The sequence below is a fragment of the Electrophorus electricus genome, chromosome 4, assembly GCF_041902795.1.
Source record: "Electrophorus electricus isolate QZ-2024a chromosome 4, ASM4190279v1, whole genome shotgun sequence".
NCBI classification, from domain to species: domain Eukaryota; kingdom Metazoa; phylum Chordata; class Actinopteri; order Gymnotiformes; family Gymnotidae; genus Electrophorus; species Electrophorus electricus.
Genome location: NC_137500.1, coordinates 36,733,740 through 36,752,500, shown reverse-complemented (window position 1 = coordinate 36,752,500; position 18,761 = coordinate 36,733,740). Strand labels below are relative to the sequence as shown.

Sequence of the window (18,761 nt, the reverse complement as noted above, 5' to 3'; positions counted from 1 at the left end):
GTAATTTGACAAACATTTAATCAGTGTTCAAATGTACAATTGAGTAAATCACTGAAAGGCTCTGATCACAACCTAAAATGCAGGTGTCTAAAATTGAAATGGGCAGTGCATGGGTATGGGTGAGCACATATATGAACCCTGCTCATATATTGCACAGACGTCACAAAATGATGGAATTCTGAAAAATTATTTTGCTAACAATATGGCATGCATGCATATATCTCTTTTATGCTTTATGCTTTTCTTCTGTGGTAAGCTTACATTTCAGGTTGTCTCCACTGTGAGTCATTGTGAAATATTAGCCTTTTTCTAATTTACAGCGGATGTCTTGAGGATAAGTGTCTCCACATATCGCCACTGGAGATTTGGAAATTATAAATAGCGCAAAAGCCAAGCAAGTGGGCTGCCTTGTTTTCTTCTCAGCAGATGGTCTGCAGTGTTGGCTGACAGCTCAGAGAAAGGCTTGGTCCCCGAGACCCCTCCCTCTCTGGCTCTCCCCACGCTGGATGGGGTGGAGACACGTCATGTCTTTGCTGTGCCATCACCGTCACGTTGGACACGGTGCAGCGGACAGACGGTCGTGCCGTTACTCGAGACGGAGCCGTTACCAAGGGCGACACCGGAGAGGTAGCCATAATGAGCACCATACCCAGTGACCAGAGAACTCTATGCATTATGGACAGATGAAGAAGGCCGTCCTAGTAAAAAACCTCTTAGAAGCGGAATTATGAAGTAACAAAGTAAACAAGCGCATTTGACCGATCATTCCAGCACTACGGGATTAACAAAATTATTTTTTTATTTTCCTCTCTGTTGTGGTTAATCAAACTCCAGAGAATTTGATGTGCACAGGTTTTAAGATGTCATATAATGCAAATCATCGCCGTGGTGGTTTGTCTTAAAAGGCCACATCATCAAGAATTTAACAAATCAGTACATCTAGCAGTTGGTTTTCGACTAATCATCATAGATGAATTATTCTAAACTACAAACCTCATATTCTCAAGGCTGACAGTTGGACAAACCTCAAGCATCAGTCCACACACTAAACCCAGTCCAGTGTCAAACCACAGTGTTTAGTTTTGGCAAAAAGATTTATTTGCTTGTTTTGGGGAAATGACAACATTTTTTTATTTTTATTTTTTAGAAAATTTGAAATAATGCCATGGCCAGGTGGGACGTGGTCTCCAGTTCTACTCTCTTCTCCCTCTCGCTGTTTTTAACCAGGACACAAACTCTTTGGCCACCTGGTCCCGCAGGTAGGAGCTCACGTCGCTGGTGTAGGTGCCATCCGCATGCCGTCTTGTTTGGGTACTAATGAAAGCAAGCGTGTTAAGTTTAACACTAAAAAATAAAAACAAAAAACAAAAACAAAAGCATAGCTTGTTCTGCAAGTAAGTGGACCCATCAGCCAAAAAATAGACTAATGTTATGCAATCTGAATTTATAAACTTCCTTACAATGCCTAGCACTCTTACGTAAAAACAGTGCATAAAAACAAGAGTTTCTAAATAATATAATGGTTTGAAAGGCTTTGCTGTAGATTTTCAGGATTAACTGTTTGTACTATTCACAATTAAATTAAAAAATATATGTATTCAGTTAAATTAAATTAAAATGCTCTTGGGCACATAAAAGGTTTAGATTCCTTTACTATGAAAATAATCTAATTACTTAATAATTAACATTTAATATTAACTTTCACTCATCCCCTTCATACTAGTAACAGCTGTCAGGACTATTACTAGTGTGAAAGGGAATAGGTGAAAACATACCCACTCCTCTTTGAGTTCATCAGCCACTGGACGAAGTCCTGGGCTCGTCTTGTTTCCAGATATTTGCTATAATCGTTTGAGAACGTTCCTTCTGAGTGTCTCTTCCTGGTTGCTGGATCAGTGAATAGCATGTCATCTGACATCACGCTGGAATCAAAAAGCAACTTTAGCAGCCATTCAAAGACAGCAAAACCAACTAAGGCATAAATAAAGCAACAACAAAGTTTATCCAAAGACCACAGGTGAAAGTCTTCTATCATGAGCAGTAAATCCATCATCGTTTGTAGGTTGGTTGATTATCCTAGAAGTTGTTTAAAATGTTGAAATGCTCCCTCTTTTCTTGGTTAAAAGATAAGGAACCTGACTGTGGTCTCACCTGGAGTTCTCCTCTATGTCCTGTGCAGGAAACTGCCAGCTGCTCTGGACAGTAACGAGGAGCAGGAGTCCAGCCAAAGAGAAGATGCCCTTCATTCTGTTAGCTGGCAAAGACAGACAGATCATGGAACTCCTTCAGCTCAGCGCTTATTATTGTCAACCGGTGTCTCGTTACACACATTCACTCAGAAACAGACCAAGCTCAGTGGGTGCTTACCTGTCAATTTACTGCCAGTTTAATCAGAGGGGAAAAGATGTGGAAGTGAGGGAGTGTGCTCGTGTCCACTGGCTTCTGCTCTCCCAGTTGCTGATTCGTAGTACCTAACTGGCACAGGGAGCCTTATATAGAGAAACCTACCCATTGATAGGTGACACACGCCACACACACGTACATGCATGTATGCACACACACACACACACACACACACACACACGCGCACACACACACACACACACACACGCACGCACGCACGCACACACGCACGCACGCACGCACACACGCACGCACGCACACACACACACACACACACACACACACACACACACACACACACTGATGCGTTACTCTCAATGCATTAGTCAAGACTCACTAGACTTGCTTTTCAGTCCACTGGATATATTTGCTGTGTGACTTTATTTAAAAAGAAAGCAGCACCAATGTCCAAACCTGTCACTTGGAAGAGGAGACCAAACACCAAGCCGTCCGGCCAAATACAGTGATTCATTTAGGTTTCCAGGATGGTCTTTTCCACTGAGGTCAGTGATACGAAATGACTAATAGAATGAACTTAGAAATGGAACCAGTTTAAGTTCAGGGGACACTGGTTAAAATCTTTAGGGGTTTATTTATATGGATGCAAGGTTAGGCAAGTCTTCAGTGGAGGATACTTATTAACACTCCAGTTAAATTGCAAACTTGACTTTGTCTGTCTGGAAATGAGATCTAACGTATTCTCTAAATGATGATTGGAATTGCGTTTGGTATGCGTAGCAATCTCGGTTCATGCACTATAGTTAAAAATCTGCAATTTGAAGGCTTTACTGTCTCTTTTTATAACTCCTACTCCCCTATGTCTCCAGTCATCTTTTATTATTGAATGATAAGGGAACAGATGTATCAATTATTCTTTCAAAGTGAATGTACTGTTACACATACCGTGACAGTTGGCAACTGGTCTATTGACCTAGTGCATCTCAGCTTTTAGCTTTGATGGACTTCACGAAGTATTTTTGTAGATAACAAGCCATAATAGACTATGCTGTGATACATTTTGCAGTGAAATCCTCTACAATCCTCTATGTGCTGTATTTCAGGCAGCAGAGGGCACTACAGGCCCAAACGCAAGGAAGCTCAGTTATAACCAACCACTGTAATGCTTTTCTTCAATTTATTATTTCAAGGTATTTGCAGTCAAACACTATAAGGAGATACACTTTGCATTACAATATTAGATGGGTCTTAAACACCAAAACCCTTTTTTTTTTTTAGAGGCTATACTGAAGACTTCATATATCATGTTGAATTCAGTGCAAGAACAAATACCACAAAGACAACTTATGTCACATTTACTGTGTAGCTGTATCTAATATTTTATAAATATTAGTAACAAAAGCAAGCGAAAGGAAACATGCAGACCCTGAAAACAGGTAACAGTCATATTTGATCAACACCGCAAAAACAAAGAATAACAGTTCAAATCAGAATGGTATAACAATAATGATCAAAATACAATATATACTGTAATTGATTTTTTTTAACATGTCATCATAAGTTATGTAGAGGAGTTGCACAATATAATTATAAGTTTCCTATAACTAACTGTGCTTATTTTTTTTCTGAAAAGCACTTCTGAAGGAAGTGGCTGAGGTGCGTGTAGAGGTGGTAGCGGGCTTTGCCAGACAGGCCGTGATCTTTGTCCGTGTACCACTGCAAAGACACACAGACACACACACACGTTCAGATCTCCGTACAGAACCAGGTCAAATGAATGGATGTACTTTAGGACATCTGTCATTTTGTGAAGGAGCTCTTGAATGTCAGATATTGCCTCTGTTTGTTCACGTTAACACTCACCATCGCCTCAAAGTCCACCTGCTCCTCCACTAGCGCCTTGGAGATCTGAGCAGCCTGCTGGAAATGGACATTTTCTGCAAGACAAATAACAAAACAAAATATTAAAAATAGAAACAGCCAGAAAGGTATACGAAAAAGGAGAAGCATCTAAAAGAGAACACAATGTTTACAGCCAGAGTCAGAATCTTCTGGAACAGTGCCAGAGAAATGTTATCAATGCCGAGTTGACTCCGAGAACGAATGCTTATAATAGATTTGATCTGTCAGGTTGTTATAGTTTAAAGAAACAGTGGTATGCTAATAAAATGGAGTGTTGGTTGAAGTGATTCCTGTTTGAAGCTTTAAGTCTGTCCATGGATGTTTGATGGTGAACGTGGCTCGTCTGGGCCCACCAGCAGGTCTTACCATCTGCTGTGCCGTGCACCAGCAGGTACTGGACTGATCTGAAATTCTTCGCTCTGCCCGTTACGGTGGAATTCTGCAAAAGCAGAACAGGATGAGAATAAATGATAAACACAAGTGCATTAGCTGAGCGCTAACTTCAGAAGTCCTCTCTGTAAGACAGTTCTGTTGTGTAGAACTGATGCTGTGTGAGATATGAAGGATCCAGCTCTTACTTTGTAGCTGTCGGGGTTTTCCTCGGGCCGATGCATGTACCTCTCAGTATACACAGCATCTACAACAAAACATCAGCCAGGGTTTGGCTAAACTGGAAACTGTTCAATGTGGTACCTTCTCTGTGATCTGTTACAAAGATCTGACAAACATTTCTATACTTTCTTGCTTTCATGTGAGAAAATTTGTTGGGTTTACTGAAATAATTTTTTGTCCCATTCATTGAATTAAATTTCTCTCAAAATGTCAAACAGACATACCATAATATTCCCACTGGGAAACAGGGGCTACAGCGATGCCACATTTGAACAGACCACTTCCAGATCCCAGAGCCATGGAGGTCACATAGCCACCGTACGACTACAGAGCAAACAATAAGCACATCGTTATCACATTCAATGGATCACAATCATCACTCAAAAATGGAACAGAAAATAATGGTTTTCTTTAGGTGTAAACTTACCCATCCCCAAATTCCTATTCTGTCTTTGTCTATGAAACCCATTTCTGTGAATTTCCTACAGGCGAAATGGAAACACACGTTCCCTAAACCAGGCTACTACAGTACAAGGACATTATAAACACATCAAAGTCATTAAAACACATTAACATCCATTGAAGTCATTAAAATCTGTTTAAATCTGTTAAAATCAAAAGGGAGATATATTTGGTTTTTGAAGTCTTAAACAACTGAGACAGACATTGGATTGTGTTTATACCCAGTGAAGCTCAGCTATTGATGAGGTTCTACTAATCACAATCATTAACAACAATTTTAATAAGGTCTGGACTGAAACAGCAAGCAAAAGATAAATGATTTCTGTACATGTCCTTGAAGAACAACAACATTACAGCCTTGCTTAACACGCAATTAATAGAGTATCATTACAGTTACAACTGTCCATTTGAATTTTCATGCAAGCACACACACACACACACACACACACACACACACACACACACATGCACGCACACATACCACACACACACACACACACACAAACACACACACACACACACACACAACTCTGTATGCACCTCCAACTGTCACATCCAATTTTTTCCCCACTGACAAACCTCCCTGAGTGCATGTGTGTTACGTTACATGTACTCTTCTATGCCGCCACCTGCTGTGTCCTGCTCCAGTCCGATCACAGATGGGTTTACCACTTAGCACCCAGCGCGTACACATCTCTTCCTTCCGGCTCACCTCACGGCTGAGATCTGATCTTCCACCTCATACGTGCCCAACCGCTCGTAGATGGCGTGCATTATTTTGTCGCCTTGGTAACCGCTTCCCCTGCCGTCAAAGCTGGCCACGATGGCTTTCTCGGTGCTGCACAGGTACGTGGCCCACTCCAACCTGAACCTGTAGTCGACGTACTGACTCGCAGGCCCAGCATACCTTGAACACATTACAAGTGCATCACTAGGCTGACCTGTACGGCAGAAGAGTCATGGGTTTTTAAACTCCTTCAGCTTAACTAACATTCTGGACATGTTCTCTTGAAGCATAACGTGTTTATCCACGGGTGTAAGATATTTGCACAGTTCTGTACCTATAAACCTAACTGCTACTTCAAGACCGCAAATAATTGGAAAAGGTTTTTTGTTGTTGTGTTTTGAAGTCTCACTTGACTTTATATGATAAGGATGGTGCTAAGCATGCCTATGAGAAGACATATGTGTATAATCATGGTAAGAAAATGAACACGCAAACCTGAATGAACGAACTTACACTTGAATTAGCAGAGGGTATTTTTTGGATGCGTCAAAATTGGGTGGGAACATCATCTGGTACCAGAAATCTGCTTAGTCATTTTTTGGACAAAACACATTGTTATTGTAAAGGGATAGATTCCTTGATATATTTATATGAATCAAATGTGCTGCTCTTACCAAACCCTTCTAGTTTTAACGCAGCACGTTTTATTGTTGGCATCTGCAACTCTGTCCGCAGAATTTGTTCCAGTACTTTGTTGTCTTCAAGCACCTTAATTTCTCATTTAAAAAGGAAGCAAAATAAACATCCTCACATGACCGTGTAACTACTCAGTTTTTGTCCTCTTCCAAGAGTGAATTTGATTTAAGCAACTAACCTTTACAAGATCCTCGGTTATCCATTAGTGTAAACATAGGCAGCCCCGGCCCTATAGACGAAACGCATGAAATAAAAATATGGGTTTAAATTTGGATCCTTTTATGCACAACTCTCGTGGGCCGTTTCCCGACGTAACCCGAGGAGCTGTCGGGGTTAGATGGCTAAGTATCGGGATAGGTGTGTTTATGGCCAGCTAGGGATAAGTGGGTAGGTGTCAGGAGAACGGCATGCTTATTTGTGTATGCTATGTACATGGTACAGCATGCGTGAGAGAACAGGTGGAGGGGGTGTGCTAACCATAGCAATCCATGCGGAAGTAGGAGGCGTTTTGGCTGAAGTACGCTGAGTTGAACTGACACCTCTCCTCGTACAGTGAGCAGGTAAGACATTCGGGGGCAGTGTGACCACTGCTACTGAGGGCTATCCTGAGGACCCCCACCCAAACAGATGTCACTGCATCTCTGCAGTATTTTATAGTGTGCTGGCAACACACGCCTTGTGATAAACTATATGGAACCTTTAACAGCAGGCAACAGATTGCGCAATAAAACAGATATGATGTTTACTACGTATGAACACAAGACTGAGTCTCTAAGAAACACTTTCTCATGTGCAGGAGCGCCATTAATGCAATATAACAAGTACTCAACCAATAGGATAGGATAGGGTATGAAAATCACATCTCTGCTCATATTTGCAGTGGGAACTAGAAGCATGGAGACAGTGGAAGAGTAGGACACTAACTTGTAAAGGTTTCGCTGTCCTGGTCTTCCCTTGTGCTCATTACTCACATAGTAACTGTGGACAACAGCATTGGAGAGTAATGGAAGAGGGAAATGGGCAGACAGGCCTGGTCTAAAGACAAACGTGGAAATAAGAAAAGTAAAAAGCTTTCTCTGCTTTCATGGCACTTACATGGCATTTTTAGTTAATTTTGAGATATAGATGACTTCCCATTTGCCTGAGGTTATTGGTACTGCTTTTCCCTACAAAAGCAAAACACAAGACACAATCGTGAGGAGTGAAGAATGTTATCTTATGCTTACTAGACCTTTCTTCTGCCCCATAGTCGGTGAATACTTCCAGAGTCCTCAAAAATGGTACCAGTTCTTAACTGGCCACACTGAACTTTAGTTTCTTCTTACAACGTACTTAATGCTCTGGGCGATAATGTTCCTAAACAAGAGTGTACTATTGCAGTTTTAATTTATACGATTACGGTTTCTTCTCCCTACACTTCAAACTAAATTTGCTTATTGTACAGTACATCTCCTGATATTCCTTGTACTTAACGAGTTTACTAACTCTCTTGATCAGGCGAGATCTTGATCAGATCAGAACAGACATAAATCATTGGGGGCAACTTACACCCTTCACATAGTGGATGTGTTTGTAGCCCTCTGCATCGCTCATCACTATGTAGAAACTGGTGTTGTCTGCAGCAAAGTAAGGTGGTAAAGGGATGTACTGGGAAACACACACAGATAGAAGTGTCACTGCATGATTAAAACTTACACCTTTTAAAAACATTTAACGTTATAAAAACTCACCCGACCCACCCAGCCAGTTCTGCTTTTTACTTCAAATACCTGGGGGACGGGGACACATTTTCATAAGTACAAGCATTAGCGGTCACACCGTTTCAACTGCTGTAGCAAAAGCTTGTTTAATGCCGGCCATAATGAAAAATCAAAAATCAAGTACATCTGACGTGCTCAGTTGATAACTGAGAGCTAGCCCCAGGAGAGAGCCATGGCGTCTCTTTAGACATTTCTTTGGCCGTGGTTAAGGGGCGAGAGCGGAGACACAGCTGCAGCACAGGCGTGACAGTTGCCACCCACCACGCTTTCCTTCCAGCTGCTCCCATCGTAGTCGTAGACCTGAAGTACAACATGGTCCTGTCTGCGGGTGATCCACTGCACAGCCATCCGTGTGTCGGTAACCCAAGTGACAGAGCTCAGGTAATGATCACTGAGGAAGAAAGATGAAGACACGCAAGCACACGTGCAACCACCCAGCACACACACACACACACACACACACACAGGCACAGGCACTGATAAGTATTAACAATAAGCAAAAGTTTATGGCCATTTTATGAGTTAATTTTACATTTAGGACTTTAACTTTAGCTATTATATGAGAACAGGATGAGAGGGTATTCTGCCATACCCTATTCCTATGGAATCCGGGACCACTACTTCAGAATGTGTGACTGGGCTTGAAATGTCAATTACAAACAACCTGGCTGTTGGAATAGTGGTGCCAGCCTTAGAAAAAGACACACTGAAAATCACATAATGGGCACAAAAGAAATAGAAAAGGGCAAAATTGTAACGTCCGTGTAAAAAAAGGCCCAGAATCATCGAGTGTTCTCATACCTTGGGGTAAGGGACGGTCATGGTGCTAGGGTACTGTCCGTTTTCATACATTGTGTACTCGATTGCGTGCACCCCTGTGTCATTGACCTGCACGTATGCTAAGTACTTTGCAGAGGGAGACCACCATATCCCCTCATTGGATGCAAACACCTCCTCTAGGGAAGACAGAGCCCAGAGCCCAAACATGTTTATCATTATGACAAGATAAACAAAGGAAGCATCTCATATCTCCCATCATCATTTAACCAACCTTCCTTCCTAAAGGTTTAAACATTGCAACACTGAGATAAAATAACATGGAAATTGAATGAATGAACAGAATGACTGATGAACAAATGCAGAGATAGATGGATGACCTTCATACACCCAGTCTGGCACTCCATTGAGAATCTGATTGACTTTCCCATCTTTGGTGACCTGTATTGGCTCAGCAGTAGAATTCAATTTGATGTAAATGTTATAATCCCACACATAGGCCTGTAGAAAACAGCAGGGATTGGTGGCAGCCTTCTTCACATTTCATTAGGGTAACACTGAGGGCAAACTGTGCATTTAGGCCAGTGGGACATGCAGGCCCTCCTCACTCACCAACATGCTTCCCACGGGTGCCCACAGTAATAACTGGGTGGCTGTAGGGATGTGAACAGGTGTGATGAAAGTCCTGAAAACGGGACACATTTCACTGAAGCACAGAGACTAATGCCCACGGCAGGTCTTTGCACCGACACGGTGGTAAGTTCAACAAAATCGCCAGCGTGTAATTAGCATTCAAGTTTGTATCAGGACACACACGTGCTTGTGCGTGTGTGCGCGTGCACACACCCACACGCACACACACCCACACCCACCCACACACCCACACACACACACACACACACACACACACACACACACACACACACACACACAAGTGCCTACTGAAGTAAAGGCAATGAGTGTCACTTACTGTGTCTCGATATCATATATGGAGTATGTGGCATTGAAGGAGTGTCTCCACTGCTGTTAAAACAATTTTATTTGGCTATAAAAATGTGACCCAGTAATATTTTTGTGAGCCTCAAAAACATAAAACATTTACATGGTAACATAATTATTACATCTTAAATGACATTTTTGAAAACATTTTATTTGTAATGGCTACCTTTGTATAGTTACTCTCAAAACAGATGAATTTCTTGTCAGCGGAGACCAGATATTCTGTGGCATCCACTTGGCTCTACAAAGGAAAACAAAGCCAGTCTGCTCATAGGATGAAAGATTAAGAGCTAGAATCTGAGATGTGTATCAAGGCGAGGCGTCTTACAAAAGTCGAGTTGCTCAAGTATAATGAGCTCTCCATCGTCTCTACATTATGCAGATAGATGCTGCCATCTTTACTTTTATGGAGGTATTCATTGTCTGTAGGAAAGCCACACAAAATGTTGAAATTGTAAAGAAAGCAAAGTCATATTGTTGTAAAATATAACATAGCCTGTGTGGTAATAGAGGATGAACTACTTTGCTTCTCATGGACATGAGCATAACAAGAAACCATGACACACTGTGCACCTTGTTTTATTGCAGAAAGTGTTACAAGAATATATTACATTTCATTGTGTTATGCATGTTTGCTGGGATTGTATATGTGCACTCATTAAGCCTGCCCTATTATGTGTGTGTAAGATGTGTGTGAGTAAGAATCCTATACTCAATAGTTCAGTACAGTTCTTGGATCAGTCTACAAAAGAGTCCCAGAGAAGGTGTTTCTTTTTTAATTTAATTTGCAATGGGATAAGATAGGTGTTTTAATAAACATGCAAATAATGAGATATTTGAGTGTCTCACCTGAAATCCATCGCAAGCTATATATTTGATACCTAATTGTTTGATTATAAAAGTCATCTAATGTGAAAGTTCTCCTTGAACCTGAATCACCCCCTGAAATGGTAAACAGAACAGACAAATATTCACTGGATATTTGCAGGCGGTTAATAGTAGAGGGTCATCACATGGTGGCGCCACTTAGAAAGTAAAAAGCCACCTACAATGTGGCTTTGGCACACATGTACTAAACTGTAGCAAAATCAGTAAAAACTAAAAAAGTTATAAAGTGCCTATCAATTATATTATATAATGCACACTCACAGAATATAAATAAAACCAATTCCAGAGGATATTACCAAAATACATCAGCATTTTTTCTAGGACCTACAATGTACTCTATCTCTTGTGAAAAAGCCCAGAACTGCCACACATTAATTTGGAGAGAAAAATATGTAAATTACACTAACCAGTGACCTTTAAAAAAACTAAATACACAATGTAGGGAAATGCACTGTACCCTACCATGAGCATTGTCCTTGTTCAGTCATGATTCAGTTTCTGACCACAGGGCTGGTGTCAGCTGGGTATTACCAGGCCATTACCATGACACTACCATCTCACCATCCCACTACCACACCAGTACCATCTCACTACCATCCCACTACCATGTCAGTGTTAATGGTGTAGTGAGAAAGATTCACAACCCAGATAATCGTCAGTCATAAGTGTTCCTGTACTCAGAAACTGACCACCGATGAACAGGCTGAACAGATGGACTAAAGCCTATAAAGTCTGTTGCACCTATAAGAGAGATGCAGCTAATTAAGAGGCCAGAGGCTGTAGGTAAAAGGTGGGTTTTTCTAATAAAATGGAAGGAGAATACATAGTTTAATGGATGTCATGGAAATAATATCATAGAGGTAGTGAATTATTTACATCATAATTCTAAGTAGGCCACAGTCTTCTTAAAGCTACAATATAAATTTCAGACAATGACTTTGATTTACTAATAGCTTAATGGAAGGAAGGGGTCAAAGAAGTTTTAGGTCTCAAATAATTATCTAAATACAACACACAGAAATAAAAACAACTGAAGGAATGTGTTCTGAAGAACCAGTTGCTTTGCTTAGCCTACACAACGTACATTCTATTAAAGTAAGCAGGCCTAAATAAATAGATAATAGAAATTATACACAGGCCACATGAGATCGCATGGTGAGGTAATAAAGTTGTTCAGATCACTCGGATTATCTATGTGAATTTATCTTCAAAAAATTGTAAAAATGCTTAAATTACCCACAGAAATGACACATTTACTATAAACCAAATAAACACTAACTGAAGTTCTGCGTGCTGGGGTTATAACAACTACCACAACAAATATTAGTGAAGAATTTTAAAAAAGAAAAAAGGAAAAGAGCCACTCACTACTCACTATTCACATAAACTGCCGTCGGGACGGCTATCAGCGTGATGACGACAACCGCTCCGACCAAGCCTACACACACCTTACTGCAGCCCTACAGGTACAGGACACACATCCCGAAGTCAGACACCGGGTCTCAAATAACGATCAGCTGGTGGTATGCATCGTAAAAGTACGCTCTCAGACCTACCATGATTGCACACGGACGTCAAACTTGCGTCGGCTCTCGGGGAATCTTCGGTTCGCCGACGTGGAGTTGAAGGCTTGCTGTATGTGTCAGAAGATTGGCATGGCACGCTGAGCCACTAAGAGACTTCGGCACCACGCTCTTCCATCTGATCTCCGATGTCTCATTGAACCGAATTGCGGAAGAAGCAGACAGGTCGGCTAGGTCTGAAAGTGCCGCTCGCACAGATGCCCCCTCACAGTCAGCAGACCGCAGGACTTTCCGAAGGCAGGGAATCGGTGAGGATTTAGCTCGTGACGGCTTCCGTGAGCGCATGTACACACCCGTTCAAAGCCTGCATCATCCACGAGCATAAGGCAAAACAGTAATCATGTGGTAAATGATTAAGACCAATAAGAGATGCCTTTTAATAAACAATTAAAAGGAAAAACTTTTTCTTCCCAAGTCATTTACAGTTATAAGTTATTAGTTTTTGTTTTTATAAAAATCTGTCTGAGAAATAGGACTACGTATAGTTTTAAGAGTGAAATTGTGAAGTGTTAAATATCAACCCATGCACTTAATAGTCCATACTTTGTTGTTTTTGTTCCTGTTCACTAAGGGAACTTTTTAAATTTTATTCATTTCTAATTATGCTTCTCAGACAGCACAGGGGTGGGGTGGAGGGGGGGATAGTTTGTCCTCTGTCCAGCTGTCAAAGTAAGTCATGTTTGATGACCAGTAGTCTGACAGGTGTTCTCTGGTGAGGGCTGTACAAAGGGAAGCAGCTTCCCTGCGGGGGTCTCTGAACAGGTGCTGTGGTGTGTGCGTGTTTGTTTGATTGTGTGTGTGACTTTTTCCCATGACACCCTTTATGTCTGTCAATAAATGTTTGCTCCAAGCTTCATCCTTACAGACTGCTCATGCAATAAATGAAACCCAGGTGATACACTGGACATTCATTTATTTAGCAGCAATAACAAGATGCTGGCTGGTCACAGCTTATAAGTAACTGGACAATGATGCAATATTTCTTGTTTTGACTCTGTACTCCAGAACTTTTGACTCTAAAGAGGTAAGAAGTTAAAGTGCATCGTTTGTCTAGTGATGGGACAAATGGAAAAAAAGGCTTAAATGAGTAGTGCTTGGTTGAAAATCCTTTGCTGTTGCTAAATGCCTTAAATCTGTGAGCCATCACCATCAACAGATTCGGGATATCTGGAGATGTCCTGCCAGTCCTGTGATGCGGCCTCAGCCAGATCCCGCTGGTTTCAGGGGTGTACACGCACAGTGGTGTTCAGATCAGGTCACTTGGACAGTCAAAAGCTTCTGACATTATGGCCCTGGAAAAAAAAAAACGCATGACGGCCCCAGTTGCTTTATTCAGGTCATCATCCTTCTGCAAAGTGAAATGCAAGCCACTGGTTCCTGAGACAGCTGGTTGTATCTGAGCAGTTCAGACGCTTCCGTGCACACCAGAAATTTGCAAGAGACCATCCTGCAGCTGCCACTGTCAGTCACATCATTACTAAAGACAAGGTATCTGGTTATAATGACAGTTCATGCACACTCACGATGCTTCACAGATGAGGTGGTTTGTTTTGGATCATGGACAGTTAATTTTATTTCCTCATTCCTCATGTCTGGTGCAGATCTGCCTTCATTTCATCTGGCTTTGCACTTTGTGTAAGAACTCTGCAAGACCTTTTATAGAGACTTTTTTCAACAAAGCAGCGTGGCTTATTTTGATTGAGGTATGCCAAATTTTAGTCCTTTCAGACTAAAATGAAATTTTCATTCTTAGTCATTATTTTTTATGTAGTGTTTAAACAAACAAGTTTTGGCTATATTGCCTTTATTTTTGATTTTATCACTTAATGGTGGTCTAGTTTACAGGTATTGTATTTTTTTGTCCTCTTATTGAGAGACATCAACAACAAAAGAAAAATTCAACAGAATCAACTATATTTATTTTTTTTCACTCTCTTTTATATGAACAAATCATGCAACAACATACAGCAGCTGGACAAGGCAAACAAAGCAGTCAGTGGTCCGGTTACAGTGAAATAGGGGCAGGATGTATCACAAGTGCTTTGACTTCACAAAGCACTTTAGTAAGTCGCTCTGTATTTGGCCCTGCCAAATGCCATAAAAGTAAATGTAAATAAATGATTCCTATATGGTTCACCCAGTGTATATGTAAATTCTCCCAGTTACGTCTTTATGAAACTTGTTTAATTTGAGGTCCGATTTGATGGAGAGCAGAACCAAAACACCATTAGACTAATTTGCAACTGCAGTCTAAAACGATTCTCTGCTTGAAAAACTGCTTGACAACACCTTTTGAAAACTTTATGAATTTGCATTCTTCGTGACATTTAAAAACATATTAAAACTTAGTCAATATCTTAAGACAGTTGGAAATCCATGAAAATAAGTAATTGTAATGTCCTCTAAATTAAGATGTCTAAATAATCCTCTAAATTAAGATAATTCGGCTGTCTAAGTAACTTACATTGACCAACTACAGGAACAGTCCCTGTAAAGCAGCATGAAAGTCTCAAAGGCAGAAAATATCCAAGCATCGAAATTGGCTATTTATTAGAGCAGTTGAAAGAGTTTGGAAGTCACCATGTATGTAAGAATGTATGAATGTCAGGCCCCTAAACCTTATGTGCATAATTGCGTAACACTTGAGAGACCAGCTTGACCTAGTGTGCAGTATATAGTGCCATAGATCAGGAACCAGCAACGAAATGAAAACAAAAATTCGCCAAGGTTTTATCGACTCTGAATACCCTTAGCCTGAATTAAAAGATATTTTTAGAAAACCATGGAAAGTTCTGCATGGTTCTCCCACTTTTGGTCATGGTGTGGATGGTGGTTACCATGATTCCAGCAAAATTCCCAGTACAGCTTGTTTACCACCCATCTTCAGCAGCCTGGCTGACTGACGTCTGGTTTTTCCAGCCATTTCACTCCATGTCTCCCATCTCCTCGTCCGAGTTGTTTGCGATGTGTTCGGCATGCTGCAAGTAGCTGAATGATGGGAACCTGATTGCCAGCTCATTCCACTTTCTGAAGTCCTTTTTTTTCGAGCCATACGTCACCACAAAGTGTTTGATGTGGAGACACGGACACTCGATGCTCTTATAGAGCATCATGGAGCCCCATTGCTGCATCCCAGAAAAGAAATGAGTAGCCATGCCTTCAGTCAAAGCACATTTAGCGGTGCAGCCTCCTAGTGTATGTAATGTGACACACCTACCTGTCCACATTGTTTACAAGCTATGACTCCGTTTGCTTCATAGTCCAGGAATCTTTCTTGCAAGGAGGTGTTCTCCCTTACAGTGAACAACTCTCTGGAATTAAGCATAACAGCATAACATCATCATACACAGTCGACTCCTTTTATGTTATTTTGATATTAATGTTCAAAGTGGGCTGATACATGACCGACTGGCATCTTTGTCCACACAGAGAGGCACCTGAAGGCAGTAGTGACATTGACGTGGTGCATGTTCTCAATGATCTCGATATCTTCGCCAGAGCAAACAGGTTTGTTGCAGCTTCTGCAGGAGAACTTCACTTTGCTGGGATCCTCCTTCTTCATGACCTTCTGTTGTTTCTTCTTCACCTTCACACGCTCCTCCATGATCGCCTGCATCTGGTACTCCTTTGTCTGAACACAGCGTGAACACACCGAACACGTAACTCTTCCACCATGCAAACCTACACTCACACAGTTCCAGCCCTCAGACTAGAAATGGATCGTAGCTATATATTCGGTCAGAGGTTTAGTTAAGATCCATTTGAAAAACAGTTCTCTGGTTGAAAAAAGTAATTAAAAGAGAAGAAAATGCATTGTGTCTTTTGTGGATTCTAGACTGTAGTGTATTCAGATCTACATTTTTATGGGGTGTTCTAAAACTCAGCCACTTTATTTCTAACAGTGAAAGTATCTTCTTACTTTCTTCTCATACTCTTCTTGGCACAGTGTGCACACCCTGGCAATGGCTTTGCTCATCATCGTCTCACGGTATTCATTCACGCTCTCCCTCTCTGCGACGCCTGACCCTGCCTCCTCCACCACGGTGTAGCTGCTGTCCTCTGCCCTCCCTCTGCCTCGAGCCTGGAAGAATGAAGCAAACCCTAGCCAAGCTTCTTACATTGCATAGATTAGGGCAGTGGTATCTTAGTGGTTACGACACTCAATTTGTAATCGGAAGGTTGCTGGTTCAAGCCCTGCTGCTAGGTTGTCACCGTTGGGCCCCTGAGCAAGGACCTTAACCCTCAAGTTGTATTCAATCATAATTAAATGTTTTTATTTTTGTATTCAGTCAAAATTAAATATTTTGAATTCTAACGCAAGGCGGTGCATGCGTGAGGTGTGACCTTACATTATGCAATACGTACCTGAATCATGGCGATTTCATTGGTCACCAGACAGTAACGAATGACAAAGTTACACTGTGCAATATCCAGTCCTTCCTCTGCCACAGTGGTGGCTATTAGTACGTTGATCTCCCCTTCATGAAACTTGTTCAGCACGTCCTTCTGCTCTGCCTGCCAGCAGATAAAGAAAAACCCCTGCTCATCAAAGTGAACATCAGATATGCTTAACAGTTGAAGAAAGGAATCCTATAATTAAAAAATATTCTGAATTAGTAAGGATTTAGGGGCTATAACTGCTTAATGACAATAACTGCTCATATTTAGGGGAAATAACTGCTCAAACCAATGAGTTAATATAAAAAAGTTTAATTCAGATGAAAAAAATACTCAGTTGCTCAGAGTGAACAAACTAACCGAGGTCATTGGTTTCACCACACTTTGGTCCCCTCCACCAATCAGATGGCTTGCTCTGACTCCAACACTCTCAAACTTTGGGTTCTCCCGAATCCACTGGCTGAGAGCAATGGCACTGTGGCGGGTCTTGGTGAAGATAATGCCTCTGGCTATAGTTCTGGAGGTAAACTCTTGGAGAATCTTGGTCTTCAATGTAGCCAGAGTGTTATTCTCATACTGCGGGTTTTTCGTCAGCTCCTGCAGATGCTCTTTATTATCTATTGAATGGATGAGACACGGGAATGAGAGAGCAACACACTAGTGTTAAAACATCTCAAACCAGGAAGACAATGAGTATTTTCACCTTTAAAGCTAGTTAGGAGGACCTAGGCTTCATATCACCTTGTATGCGAGTGCAAGCAGTGGCTTTAATTATGGTACAATGAGTATATGCAAAATTGGGGAAAAGGACACTGTGACTTCAGGGCAGCTCCTATGGCATCAAATCAAATTCAAAATTCACTAGACAGTAGACACTAGACAAAAATGCGTGTGAAGAAAATGATTCCTCACATAAACAAAACCACTCTGCTATGCAAAGTGAACAAGCTGCATGAGGAAAACCTCTCATGTGCAAGGAAAATGATTCTCACAATTGACTGTTATTTTTACTTTTTATTTTTAATTATCTATTACTATTAACCATCTGCTTGTCAGTTTCATTGGTTTCATTAAGGCAAGTTCCTGTACCCATCAGCTGCTGGCCCTTTCAGTCAGATCTACATACTCTGTGTCCTGTCTTAGTCCTCTGAGCAGTACCACGTACCACATTTTCAGTGGACTCTTTCTTGAATGACCTGCTTTAAATGTGATTTAAAAGGGCATAATGAATGTGAATTTTTTGTGTATGCAAAAGTTAATGCTGTATTCATGAGTGTTTGTATAAACCATATTTAAAAGGACACTTTTAGAATAAATGTATATAAAGAGCAACCAGTTACCCTGTGCCCTTTGGTCAAAACCAGATCACTCATAAAAGGCCCAGAAAGCCAGTCATTTGACTTCAGTGTGTCATAGTGACGCCAGGAGTTGTAGATTACAAGTGACTGTAAAATATATGGCTTGCTATTAGGTACATAGAGTAAGTGTACCTAATAAACGGTTATTGATATATATAGGAAATCATCTAAGTGGGAAGAGTTTCATGCATAGTCATTCCTTAGTTATTCAAACTCCACATGACACATTTGTCAAGTC

General features: G+C 41.1%; 3 protein-coding genes across 8 annotated transcripts in view; all 3 read right to left on the bottom strand.

Annotated features, from left to right (window-relative positions):
- Positions 1 to 1,088: 1,088 nt before the first annotated feature.
- Positions 1,089 to 2,480, bottom strand: gcgb (glucagon b). Its single transcript, XM_027010247.3, has 4 exons — positions 2,368 to 2,480; positions 2,152 to 2,254; positions 1,776 to 1,922; positions 1,089 to 1,314 (listed from the first exon to the last, which is right to left on the bottom strand). The coding sequence occupies exons 2-4, from the start codon at positions 2,244 to 2,246 to the stop codon at positions 1,194 to 1,196; spliced, it is 363 nt and encodes a 120-aa protein (XP_026866048.1). The 5' UTR covers positions 2,247 to 2,254; positions 2,368 to 2,480; the 3' UTR covers positions 1,089 to 1,193.
- Positions 2,481 to 3,524: 1,044 nt separating this feature from the next.
- Positions 3,525 to 14,041, bottom strand: fap (fibroblast activation protein, alpha). Its single transcript, XM_027010220.3, has 27 exons — positions 13,915 to 14,041; positions 12,741 to 13,071; positions 12,560 to 12,644; positions 11,146 to 11,238; positions 10,625 to 10,719; positions 10,463 to 10,537; positions 10,268 to 10,320; positions 9,910 to 9,982; positions 9,678 to 9,798; positions 9,322 to 9,476; positions 9,113 to 9,210; positions 8,782 to 8,911; positions 8,491 to 8,529; positions 8,309 to 8,407; positions 7,856 to 7,926; positions 7,685 to 7,738; positions 7,238 to 7,365; positions 6,939 to 6,989; positions 6,739 to 6,840; positions 6,578 to 6,647; positions 6,050 to 6,244; positions 5,303 to 5,357; positions 5,100 to 5,199; positions 4,842 to 4,900; positions 4,630 to 4,702; positions 4,225 to 4,298; positions 3,525 to 4,077 (listed from the first exon to the last, which is right to left on the bottom strand). Exons 2-27 carry the CDS (start codon positions 12,741 to 12,743, stop codon positions 3,976 to 3,978), a joined length of 2,253 nt encoding a protein of 750 aa, XP_026866021.2. The 5' UTR covers positions 12,744 to 13,071; positions 13,915 to 14,041; the 3' UTR covers positions 3,525 to 3,975.
- The window catches only part of ifih1 (interferon induced with helicase C domain 1), a 22,068-nt gene continuing 16,970 nt past the window's right edge, over positions 13,664 to 18,761 (bottom strand). For 4 of the 6 annotated variants that reach the window (XM_081713579.1, XM_081713578.1, XM_027010217.3 and 1 more), the window contains 6 exons: positions 17,526 to 17,782; positions 17,133 to 17,282; positions 16,687 to 16,848; positions 16,205 to 16,398; positions 15,985 to 16,078; positions 14,665 to 15,892 (listed from right to left, as the gene is read on the bottom strand). In XM_081713579.1, the coding sequence (XP_081569705.1) occupies positions 15,692 to 15,892; positions 15,985 to 16,078; positions 16,205 to 16,398; positions 16,687 to 16,848; positions 17,133 to 17,282; positions 17,526 to 17,782 (1,058 nt within the window). In that variant the 3' untranslated portion in view covers positions 14,665 to 15,691. Of the gene's footprint in view, positions 14,060 to 14,664; positions 15,893 to 15,984; positions 16,079 to 16,172; positions 16,399 to 16,686; positions 16,849 to 17,132; positions 17,283 to 17,525; positions 17,783 to 18,761 lie in introns of those variants that run through there. The other 2 variants (XM_027010219.3, XR_003410644.3) reach the window with 2 other exon arrangements.

Excerpts from the sequence above, each read along its gene's own strand:
- gcgb (XM_027010247.3), bottom strand. The coding sequence starts at position 2,246 with ATGAAGGGCATCTTCTCTTTGGCTGGACTCCTGCTCCTCGTTACTGTC. Across the intron at positions 1,923-2,151 it reads GACATAGAGGAGAACTCCAG|CGTGATGTCAGATGACATGC; the intron begins GTGAGACCACAG and ends TTTTGATTCCAG. Across the intron at positions 1,315-1,775 it reads ATGAACTCAAAGAGGAGTGG|TACCCAAACAAGACGGCATG; the intron begins GTATGTTTTCAC and ends TGCTTTCATTAG.
- fap (XM_027010220.3), bottom strand. Across the intron at positions 10,321-10,462 it reads TTGAGAGTAACTATACAAAG|CAGTGGAGACACTCCTTCAA; the intron begins GTAGCCATTACA and ends TTGTTTTAACAG. Across the intron at positions 8,912-9,112 it reads CCGGATTCCATAGGAATAGG|TGATCATTACCTGAGCTCTG; the intron begins GTATGGCAGAAT and ends TTTCTTCCTCAG.